Source organism: Anabrus simplex, chromosome 2 (assembly GCF_040414725.1).
Source record: "Anabrus simplex isolate iqAnaSimp1 chromosome 2, ASM4041472v1, whole genome shotgun sequence".
NCBI classification, from domain to species: domain Eukaryota; kingdom Metazoa; phylum Arthropoda; class Insecta; order Orthoptera; family Tettigoniidae; genus Anabrus; species Anabrus simplex.
In genome coordinates this window covers 1041814985-1041827082 of record NC_090266.1, presented here as the reverse complement: position 1 = coordinate 1041827082, position 12098 = coordinate 1041814985, and the positions used below count along the sequence as shown (strand labels likewise).

The 12098-nt window shown below is 38.2% G+C and overlaps 1 protein-coding gene across 1 annotated transcript in view; it reads left to right on the top strand.

Annotated features, from left to right (window-relative positions):
- LOC136864678 (sodium- and chloride-dependent GABA transporter ine) overlaps positions 1–12098 on the top strand; it is a 584214-nt gene that overhangs the window by 483145 nt on the left and 88971 nt on the right. The window contains exon 6 of the mRNA XM_067141988.2: positions 8374–8641. Within this exon, the coding sequence (XP_066998089.2) occupies positions 8374–8641 (268 nt within the window). The remainder of the gene's footprint in view (positions 1–8373; positions 8642–12098) is intronic.

Genomic DNA, 12098 nt, shown 5'->3' with positions numbered 1-12098 from the left:
TTGAAGAGGCTTAGTAGTGACTTCACAAAAGCCCCCGTATATATTAACTTGACCCCAGATGCTCCTGCTTGCCTGCTTCTGCTCATAGGAAAAATTGGAGGCCAATGGCCTCAAGAAAGATGTCACCATGGAAGAACTAGAAAGAGCCATTAAGTCCAAGAACGTCAAGGCAACTGACCTGGATGATATGAGAGTGGAACAAATTAAACAGTCTAGCACTAAGACAGAAAAGTGGGTTGGATTGTAGCTTTCCTCAACAACTCCCTGCAGAGCAAACATATACCCAAGATATGGAGAAAGGTCCGGGTGTACAATCCTGAAACCAGGCAAGAACACATCAGACCCAAAGAGCTATAGGTTGATACCATTGCAGTGTCACCTATACAAGATATTTGAGAGTATCCTCCTGGAGCAACAACACCTCGTACCAGAGCAAGCAGTCTTTATATCTGGTAGGAACCACACAGCCTAAGTACTAAATCTTACCCAGTACATAGAGTATGGGCTCAGGAGACATAAGATCACTGGTGTGACTTTTCTGGATCTCTCATCTGTATATGATATGGTACATCACAGATCAGCATTATGCAAGCTCTATAACATCTCTAGAGATTATGGTTTCATGAATATCATTGAGACCCTTCTTTGGAATCAAAAGTTCTTTGTCAAGTTCCAAGGAACAGCAGATGGAGAGAACAATGGAATGGACTCCCTCAGGGTGCTATCTTTTCACCTATCCTCTTTAACATTTGCACAATCAACCATGACCTCCTCTTACAAGGGGCTTGATATACTGATAATCTAACTCTAGCTGTTCAGTGTGAAAATTTTGAGACCACTGAAGCATTGCTGACAAATGCATTTAATGGGCTGCAGAATTATTACAAGAAAAACCATTTGTTACACAACCCTAACAAGACTTTCACCTAAAAACCTGGGAAACCAATGGGCTGTGATGTGTAGAGTGAGAGGGTAAACAACTGGAGGACTGTTTTTCTCAAAAGTGCCTGGGAGTTACCCTGGACTGAGCTCTTAACATACAAGAAGCACTGCAGCAATGCTGGGTAGAGGGTCTCAGCCAGCAACATTCTTCATAATCAGACACAGGTAACTGTGCTGAGGACATCAGTTCTTGCTCTTAGTTTTTCGGCAGCAGATTTTGCAGGCCCTGTGTGGTTCAGCTCACCGAACACAAAGAGGGTGTATACAACTCTCAGCAAATTATGAGAGGACAAAGGTAGACTACAACGGGAGCCAACCATTGTTTGAACATGGAGCTCCACCTAAAAGACTGAAGTCAAGAAAGAGTTTCCTCAGTTCCACCACTACTCTGAATAATCGACCAACAGCAGTTCATAAAGACCAGTGGCAGAGAACGAAATATCTTTCCAAGTTTATGCACTCACAAATGTATATGTTTGGGTATGTCCTGCTGATTCCACACTTCAAGACCTCACTCCAGCTACTGAACAGAAAATTGATGTTGCTTGCTTCTGGGTAGACACCATGTGATCATTGACTGTCTTGTGAAACTCATTGATGCTCTGACATAATAATAATAATAATAATAATAATAATAATAATAATAATAATTGTTACCATGTTTTGGTAGTTTGCAGAGGTGTAAGAAGGTGCGGGCGTGAATGGGTGGACAGAGAAACAATTAAAGCATAATTTAAAACACTAAAATTAAAAGCTTTATTTCTTTCCTTTTTTTCTTTTCAAATTTTAAACTTTGGTTAACAACAACAGCAAATCAGAAGCTCGTCGGCTCAAATAACATGAAAAATCAAAGTTCAGGTACACAATAATTTGTAGAAAGAGCTTGTAGCTCCAAAGTTACAATATTCAAAAGAGCACCATTGGTCCCTTCAATCAATACTCTAGGAGACTGCGTTCCAAAAGCTATTACAATCTAGCCTCACCAAGGCGCAATTTTCTAATGCAAATTTTACTTTAGATCATTACAAAATAGTTTACTGTCTTACCCACCTCAACAGTCTGATTTATCCTTGACTGTGCATAGTTAAAATTTAACGGAGGCAATAAGTGCTCATTCTACATGGCCTTAGTGATCAAAAAGAAAAGGTTCAAGAAATCGGCCGTAAACAAAATGCTAGGAGACGAACACTTGCACTCCTGTGGAAATACACTTTGAAACTCTCAAAATCCTATCTGGGCCGATGGCCCTAAGTTACAGAGGCTAGGCCTATACTACGGAGGGTGACTAGATGGAGAAAAATATTAAGTTCCAAAAGAAAATATAAATTTTAAAGTTTTACAAAATCACAGTCACCCCAAAAACTAACTTGAATGGGAATTAAAAGAGGGTGAACACTTTATTCCCTAAATTAGAATAATGTCCTTAGATTTGCTTTAAACTTTACATTTAGAAGATGATGTTTAACTTTAGAATTTTACATTAAGAATTAATTTTGAAACCTTCCCTTCAAGTCAGCTTTCTGAAACTATTACATGTTTAAAAGACATCTGCCGTTATCTTGAGCTAATGGGCCTTCTGACAATGGGCAAGATTTGTCACCTGCCTCCACTATATATGCACTCTAAACCTCTTGACTGGAACGATGTAAACGACAATATCGCCCCAAAGCTCCCAGCTTTTATAGCAGAAGGGAAGGTTCCAGAGCACTCTAGGCTAAAGGCCTGTACACACCCTCAGTTTTGATTGGCTAATTGAATTAATATCCTAAATTTCTGATTGGCTAATAATTTCATGAAGAAGGAAGAAATAGAAGAGCTAGTAACCTTAGAACACAAAAAAAAAAAAAAAAATGTACAAACATTTCAGCTTTGCAAACCTACTAATTTCTTTGAAAAGTAATTGTCCATCCAGTTCGATCACCAAGCACACGAAACTAAGACATTACAATACAGTCCTTAAACCAGAATGTCTTTATGGATTAGAAACACTAATTCTGAACATGAAAGCAGACATTGGAAACATCGAGAAAAAGGAACACTAATAACATACATACATACATACATACATACATACATACATACATTATAGACTGTTATGCCTTTCAGCATTCAGTCTGAAAGCCTCTGAGAATTTACTAAAAGTCGCCACAATCCTCGATTGACAACTAGTGTTGTGGCCTCATTTAGTTCTATACCTCTTACCTTTAAATCGTTAGAAACCGAGTCTAACCATCGTCGTCTTGGTCTCCCTCTACTTCTCTTACCCTCCATAGCAGAGTCCATTATTCTCCTAGGTAACCTATCCTCCTCCATTCGCCTCACATGACCCCACCACCGAGGCCGGTTTACACATACAGCTTCATCCATCGAGTTCATTCCTAAATTAGCCTTTATCTCCTCATTCCGAGTACCCTCCTGCCATTGTTCCCACCTGTTTGTACCAGCAATCATTCTTGCTACTTTCATGTCTGTTACTTCTAACTTATGAATAAGATATCCTGAGTCCACCCAGCTTTCGCTCCCGTAAAGCAAAGTTGGTCTGACAACAGACCGATGTAAAGATAGTTTCGTCTGGGAACTGACTTCCTTCTTACAGAATACTGTTGATCGCAACTGCGTGCCACTGCATTAGCTTTACTACACCTTGATTCAATCTCACTTACTATATTACCATCCTGGGAGAACACACAACCTAAATACTTGAAATTATCAACCTGTTCTAGCTTTGTATCACCAATCTGACATTTAGTTCTGTTGAATTTCTTACCTACTGACATCAATTTAGTCTTCGAGAGGATAATTTTCATACCATACTCATTGCACCTATTTTCAAGTTCCAAGATATTAGACTACAGGCTTTCGGCACAGTCTGCCATTAAGACCAAGTCGTCAGCATAGGCGAAACTGCTTACTACATTTCCACCTAACTGAATCCCTCCCTGCCATTTTATACCTTTCAGCAGATGATCCATGTAAACTTCGAACAGCAAAGGTGAAAGATTACAGCCTTGTCTAACCCCTGTAAGTACCCTGAACCAAGAACTCATTCTACCATCAATTCTCACTGAAGCCCAATTGTCAACATAAATGCCTTTGATTGATTTTAATAATCTACCTTTAATTCCATAGTCCCCCAGTGTAGTGAACATCTTTTCCCTTGGTACCCTGTCATATGCTTTCTCTAGATCTACGAAACATAAACACAACTGCCTATTCCTCTCGTAGCATTTTTCAATTACCTGGTGCATACTGAAAATCTGATCCTGACAGCCTCTCTGTGGTCAGAAACCACACTGGTTTTCATCCACCTTCCTCTCAACGACTGATCACACCCTCCCTTCCAAGATGTCGGTGAATACTTTGCCTGGTATACTAATCACTGAGATACCTCGATAGTTGTTGCAATCCTTCCTGTTCCCTTGCTTATAGATAGGTGCAGTTACTGCTTTTGTCCAATCTGAAGGTACCTTACCAACAATCCACACTAATTTTACAACTCTATGAAGCCATTTCACCCCTGCCTTCCCACTATACTAATAATTATAAGAAAAATTCTAGGTCTAAAACTCGCTGACGGACATTACCAGCTCTGAGGCAGAGAGGAAATCAAACAATACACAAATATTCACAGCGACATTATAAAACGCAGCTAAAGATTTTATGGACACATTAAAAGATTGCATCCAAATAGCCTTAAAAAACAAATAGTCAAATTCTGTGAAAACGGGAGTAAAGCCAAAATGGACACTATGAAATGGATTGGCAGAATCATATCTGATCTGAAATGGGCACGAATTACGCCAGCAGATATCCAGAACCAGGTAATCTTCAGATCCAAAATTCACAAATGGCAAATTGACCAACAGGAGGGACATCCGGTCATAAACCCCTGACCAAAACCAAAATGTGGCTGGGTGGCTCCAACGACCCTGGAAATGACCAAAGAAGAAGACTGGAAGAAATTGGTCTGAAGAAAGAAAGGACGCACACAATAAAAGTTTGAACGAAATATGGGCACAAAGGAAGGTAAATGCATGCCTCTAAGTACTCTGCATAGCCCTAATGGGCTTATTTGTAAATATATGCTACTACTACATATGCCATTCATATTGTACCAAAGATGCGTTTCAGCCAACACGTGCAGCTACAGATAGCCCACTCTCGTACAGACCAATTATGCGGGTCCTCTCAACCAGTGACAGTTGTTGATATCTTGCTTAAACTCTTTGGCACACACATCACAGCACCTCACACACTACACAACAAATAAGCTCTATTGGGCTTCACTTCGCATACAGGTGGTGGTTCATTCATGACCAATCATGTGGAGGAGGCCATATGAACAATCCAATCAGCCTGAAACCAGTATAGTTGACATAACTAGCTGGCATCATTCCATATTTCCAATATCAACACAAATGACCCTTACCTTCTTGGTGTTGCATTTTCCTTTTTTCATTTTGTATCTTTAGCATTACTTATCTAAGAAAATTAGGTAGCCTAATTGAAATTCTGTTGAAATGAAAAACTCCAGTTATGTAGTAAATAATATTGAGATATAGCCAAGTCAATTAACTTTCTAAAGAAGAAATGAACAAAAACATCAAACTTGAACCATTTGTCTCATCTAGGACTTAAAACCAAACAAAGAAAACTTGAAAATAAATTAACTCTTCCCCTAATAATTTTATATGGAAATTTATCATCTGTGCCATATTCCCTAGCGCATGATTAGCAGCTGGCTTCCCAACTGGAAGGCTGAGGATTCAAAACCTGGTTGGTCCTGAGTCAAGATTTTATCTCGAAAATCATGTGGCGTCAGGAGAGACGTGCGGTCATAAACCCCTGGCCAAAACACAACATGCATGGGTCACTCCCACGACCCTGAAAATGACTGGAGTGAACTGAAGAAAGTTGTATTCCCTAATGATATCTGACATTAGCGTGATATCAATAAATATATCCTAATTATTGTAGGCATCTGGCTATAGTATGTCATTTATCCAATCTTTCTATAGTAAGGACTCACACAGCTGCACAAGAGAGCAATAATGCCAAAATTTATTCATCACTGCAGATATCTTTACAACTCGATTATCTGCAAGTCACTTGTTCACAATTTTTACCATGTTAAGCGTATCTAGATGAAGCATAGTCAGAAATGTGCTTGAAAAGGACTCCATTTTCTGATATTTTTGTAACCTTACAAGCGCATAAGGTTAGCAGAACAAAAATTTAAAAACACGAGACAAATTTAAAACAGTTACAGCACTCGTAAAATTAAATCTATATTCAATAAGGTAGAATACACGACAAGTAACGTCAAAATGTAGGAAGCAGTAGGAGCCCTACGAGGCAGTAGAACGTAAGTCTTTCATAGTTAAAAGCATTTGGAAACTGTAATTTTTCTAGGAGTCTGTTATTTATTTTAAAATAACATATTCAAATCTCAAAAGGATGAACAAGACTCTAGTAACATGATTGGGGAGAAATAATAATAGTTGAACATACCTTTTACGAACAAACACGTGCTCAGTGCACTAAATCAGGTTGCTTACAAGAAAAACATGTCGAGTCCTGTTTCGACGATTTATGTCTCGGTCACAGAGGGCTAGTCGCATTCTAAACATTCAAGAGTAACAGAAGTTTACAAAAACAAAGATGTAAAAGAATACAAAATTATGTCATCAGCTAAAACACTACAGGAGATGAACGGTAAAATCAATGTACATTAAGTGGAACAGAAGCTAATGGATGGCAAACCTAATGGATAATTTAAAATTAATATAAACAAAAAAAAAGTGAAGTCTTCTCCGTACAGGCCATGGAGGCCCTTGGAGGGGTGGAAGGTAAAGGCTTCCACTATCCGTAACCTCGGCACTTGATGGGGTAGAGTGGTTAGCTCTACGCCCGGCTGCCTTTGCCCCCAGGAATTAACCTGGTACTCATTTTTGGTGTAGGCCTAGTGAACCTCAGGGCGATATGCACCTCCGGAAGTGGAAATTGCATTTCTTAAATTTTACGACTTCCTGATGGGGATTCGAACCCACGTTCCTCCGGGCGAACCGACCACACCTTTACTGCCTCGGCCAGGCAGCCCTTTAATATAAACAAAACGGTTAAAGAAAATTGCCTCCAAGAAAGGTGTAGATGCTAGTTGCTGTGAAGCTAAGTCATTGCAAAATCAAAAGTTATCATTTAACATAAGATCCTAGGGCAAACTCCTGCATAATTAAAGAAGGTTTTACATTTAAAATTCAAGTGAAGTTACTACCGAACATGGAAGAAAAAGAGAGTGTTTACCCTCTTAGCAGAGCTGGACTCTCCATGTGATTGCAGCTCAGAGCGAGCACGACTAGCTGCTAAGATGGTCAACCAGAAAAGACAACAGAAGCTCACTTGCTCCCACTGAGGACCAGTGAAGTTTGAGAAACAGGAAATGTTGTAAGCACAAAAGGAGACCAATAGGAATGCAGAGTTAACCCTCAGGACTTGTTGTTAACAAATTAAAATCGTCGTTATTTTGTCCAGTGAAATCGCTCTTCTTTCTTGTTGACACTGTTAATTGCACAAGCTCTGGGAAAGTTCAGTCTTGTGAAACAGGAAATAGCACTTCCAGTACTGCACGTGTCCTACAGTGTGGTTCGAAAGTTCATACCAACTGTTACAATTTTCACAATACAAGTTTAAATAATACATTTTCTATACAAACAAATAAATGAGAGTTCCAGTTAATCCAAAATATTGCCTTCACTCAGGCACAATTTTCATGAATTAAAGTAGAGGATTTTGCCCATTGTAATATACAGGCATGTATTTGCAGACAACAGAACTCTTCAAAACTATGTAAAGTTGTAGAAAAATATTTATTTTTATTATTTAAAACTACTTAAGGAATACCAGCATTGGCTCATTCAATTATATATATCAAATATCATTAATACAGTAAGACGAGGAGTAAGTTGAATAATAATTTAAGCAATTTAAGCAATTCAAAACATCAGTTGATTTCTCTAGGATGCAATCCTGTAATTTTGAGCAGAGAAAGCAAATTATTAACAACCAGTAGCTGTCTCATGAATTTATTCTGACCAAACATACATTGTATTTGAATGTTGGATAGGCTATGTGATCACTATGTAGGTTTATTTTGTAAATATGCCGGGCTGAGTGGCTCAGACGGTTCAATCCAGTGGTATTTGAAGGTGGTCAGATACATCAGCCTCATGTCAGTAGATTTACTGGCATGAAAAAGAACTCCTAGAGGACTAAATCCTGGCACCTCAGCATCTCCAGAAACTGTAATAGTAGTTAGTGGGATATGAAGCAAAATAACATTATTTTGTAAATCTAAAGTTTTGCCCTCAGGAATATCTTAAAAGTATTGAAAATAATTGTCTTATATAAATGAAACAATCTCTTTTCTTCCAGAAACAAAGTACTTCATATCAGTTCAGGCATTGAGCAGATGGGCTCAATACGATGGGAGTTGGCAGCTTGTCTCATCTTTGCATGGATCCTAGTATACTTCTCAATATGGAAAAGTGTTAAGTCTTCTGGGAAGGTGCTGTACTTCACTGCTACATTCCCCTACGTGGTTATAATTGTGTTCCTAGCGCGAGCCCTCACTCTTGAAGGTGCAGATCTTGGGCTTAGGTACTTCTTCAAGCCTAAATGGGAATTACTTGCTGATGCTAAGGTATGTATTTCAGTAATATTCTATATAATTGATCATGCTATTGCTTGAGAATGAGTTGTATTGATAACTATAGCAGTTCATTTTAGGGAAATTCACCACATGCCTTATGTCAGTATTTTGATTTTTAAATTCAGTCATTGATGAACCATTGTTCAATAAGGTACCAATATCTAAAATCCTACTATTGATTACAGTAGCTAAATAGTCTTATTCTATACATGAAATATAATTGCAAGTGAGCTGTGTTTTATAATGTGTATTAAACAGAATTGTGCATTTCTTTTGATAATCTCCAATGCTGAATAATCTATATATATAAAATAAGAGTTTTGTCTGTACATTGCTCAGAATTTGAAAAGAATGGTATTTCTGTATCGGTTATGTCCACAGTAACAAGAAAATGCATTTTTTACTTTTCCGTAATTTCTGTCTGTCTGTCTGTATGTATGTACACGCATCACGAGAAAACGGCTGAAGAGAATTTAATGAAAATCGGAATGTAAAGTCGGGTGATGAACCACTACAATCTAGGCTATAAATTATTTTAATCACACTGAGTGAAATGGGTAGTTTAGGGGAAGGCCTGACATTTAATTCTCAAATATTTATGTTATTAGTGGTCGTGTCTTAATGAAAATCGCTAGACAAAGATGGGAAATAAGTCGCTACAATATAGGCTATACACGCTGAAGAAAATGGTAGTTTAGGGGAAGGCCTAAAATTTAATTGTCAAATATTTATTTTATTAGTGGTCGTATCTTCACGAAAATTGGTATGCAAAGTCAGAGAATAGGTCGCTATAATCTAGGCTATGAATAATGTTATTCACACTGAATGAAATGGTAGTTTAGAGGAAGGTCTGAAATGTAATCTATATATAAAATAAGTATTTTGCCTGTACATTGCTCAGAATTTGAAATGAATGGTATTTCTGTATAGGTCATGTCCACAGTAACAAGGAAATGCATTTTTTACTTTGCCGTAATTTCTGTCTGTCTGTATGTATGTATGATTTTACACGCATCAATAGAAAACGGCTGAAGAGAATTTAATGAAAATCGGTATGTAATGTCGGGTGATGAACCACTACAAGCTCGGCTATAAATTATTTCATTCACGCTGAGTAAAATGGTAGTTTAGGGGAAGGCCTGAAATGTAATTCTCAAATAAGTTATTTATGTTATTAGTGGTCGTATCGATAAATCTATATATGTAATAAGAGTTTTGTCTGTACATTACTCAGAATTGGAAAAGAATGGTATTTCTGTATCGGTCATGTCCACAGTAACAACGAAATGCATTTTTTACTTTTCCGTAATTTCTGTCTGTCTGTCTGTCTGTCTGTCTGTCTGTCTGTCTGTATGTATGTATGTATGTATGTATGTATGTATGTATGTACACGCATCACGATAAAACAGCTGAGGAGAATTTAATGAAAATCGGTATGTAATGTCGGGTGATGAACCACTGCAATCTAGGCTAGAAATTATTTTATTCACGCTGAGTGAAATGGTAGTTTAGGGGAAGGTCTGAAATGTAATTCTCAAATAAGTTATTTATGTATTTAGTGGTCGTATCGATACTATATAACTAACATAACTTTAGTTATGTCGTAAGTTAGTAGTAGTTATGTAAGAAGTTATTAAATTTCCGATCACTTATGTCTTATACATTGTTACCGTACCGCATATAATCGGAAATATTCATGAATTTAGATTTTTGTTACTAAGTCCAAATCAGAGCCGAGTCACGAGAAAATGGGTAAACGGAATTTAGTGAAAATCGGTATGCAAAGTCTGAGAATAAGGAACTACAGTCTACGATATAAATAATTTTGTAAGACACCCTAATATCACAGAGTCGAAAGAAAACTAATGTGAAGGCCTGCAATATAGAAAGCTCATTAACTTTATCAACAATAACATTACATTGACCATTGTTTGTTGTGATGTGCTTTTTGTCTTCTGTTTCCTCTCATCCCCGACAGATATGATTACTGCAGCGTACCGAGGTTTTTCTAAAATTTGCTTGACGTCGCACCGACACAGGTAGGTCTTATGGCGACGATGAGATAGGAAATGAATAGTGGTGTGAAGGAAGCAGCCTTGGCTTTAAGGTACAGCCTGGTGTGACTGGTGTGAAAATGGGAAACCACGGAATACCATCTCTTTCTTTTTTTTTTCTTAACGTCGCACCGACACAGATATGTCTTAAGGCGACGATGGGATAGGAAAGGTCTAGGAAGTGGAAGGAAGTGGCCGTGGCTTTAATTAAGGTACAGTCCCGGCATTTGCCCGGTGTGAAAATGGGAAACCACGGAAAACCATCGTCAGGGCTGCCGACAGTGGGGCTCGAAGCCACTATCTCCCGAATACCGTCTTCAGGGTTGCCGGCAGTGGGGTTCGAATCCACTATCTCCCGGATGTAAGCACACAGCTGCGCACCCCTAACCACATGGCCAACTCGCCTGGTCGTACCGACTGTAACAGCCTGCCTGTATATTGGTGGGAAGTAGCTGGGGTGTAAGATAACTTTCTTCTTTAGCATGCCATTCCTCTGGTTCATACATTTTCTGATATATCTGGTACGTAACACACTGGTTCATCATAGTATTCGAGCTATACAATCCCTACTCTGAGCCACTGATTGGAATGAGTAGTGTGCACATTTAACGGAATAATGACAGAGGAGTGTTCACTGCAGCCTGCGACCTGGTTATTCCAGCTCTGGAACTTTGGACTCTTAGATCGGCACCGTAGTACTGTTCGTTGAAAGTGAGAAAGTGTGCGGGGTTTTTTTCATTTGATCGAGTATTTTATATGATAACATTCCTTTCAATCGCTACATTCCTACTGACATTTTTGTAATGACCTATGTTGAATTCAGTTAGGAAAACCACTAAGTCAGTCTTTCTGAGAATCCCGTAGCGAAGCACGGGTACATCAGCTAGTATAAAATATAATAAAAAGCTGTTATTTGTGACTTTCTTCCATACTTGTTCTAATATGTTTCATGATAGATTCAACTTTCATTTAGATTAGTGTACATCTTAATCCAGAATACCACCTGCCCTCTAATAAGACCTGAATTTCTAACAACAAAATTTGGAAAAGTAAATCACATAGATTTATAGAGCATTGAGGTCAGCACTCACGGAATTTTTCCTTTACTTATCAATTCCTTTATGGTATCTGTAGTGTGCCCGCAATAACTGTCGAGCACAAGCAGGCTCTTCTTCTGCATTTTAAAAATTTCTGCACATGTGTCACAAAATTGCTAATTTTAAACACTTTACAAGTAATAAAAACACTAATAACTCCACAATAAGAAATAAAACTACTGTAATTCAATGTAAAAATCAGTCATGATTCAACATCAACAGAACTACCACCATCAGAACTTTGATCACTGTCACCTTCCCATACATAGTTGTCCTCACTACGATCCATAGAATTTG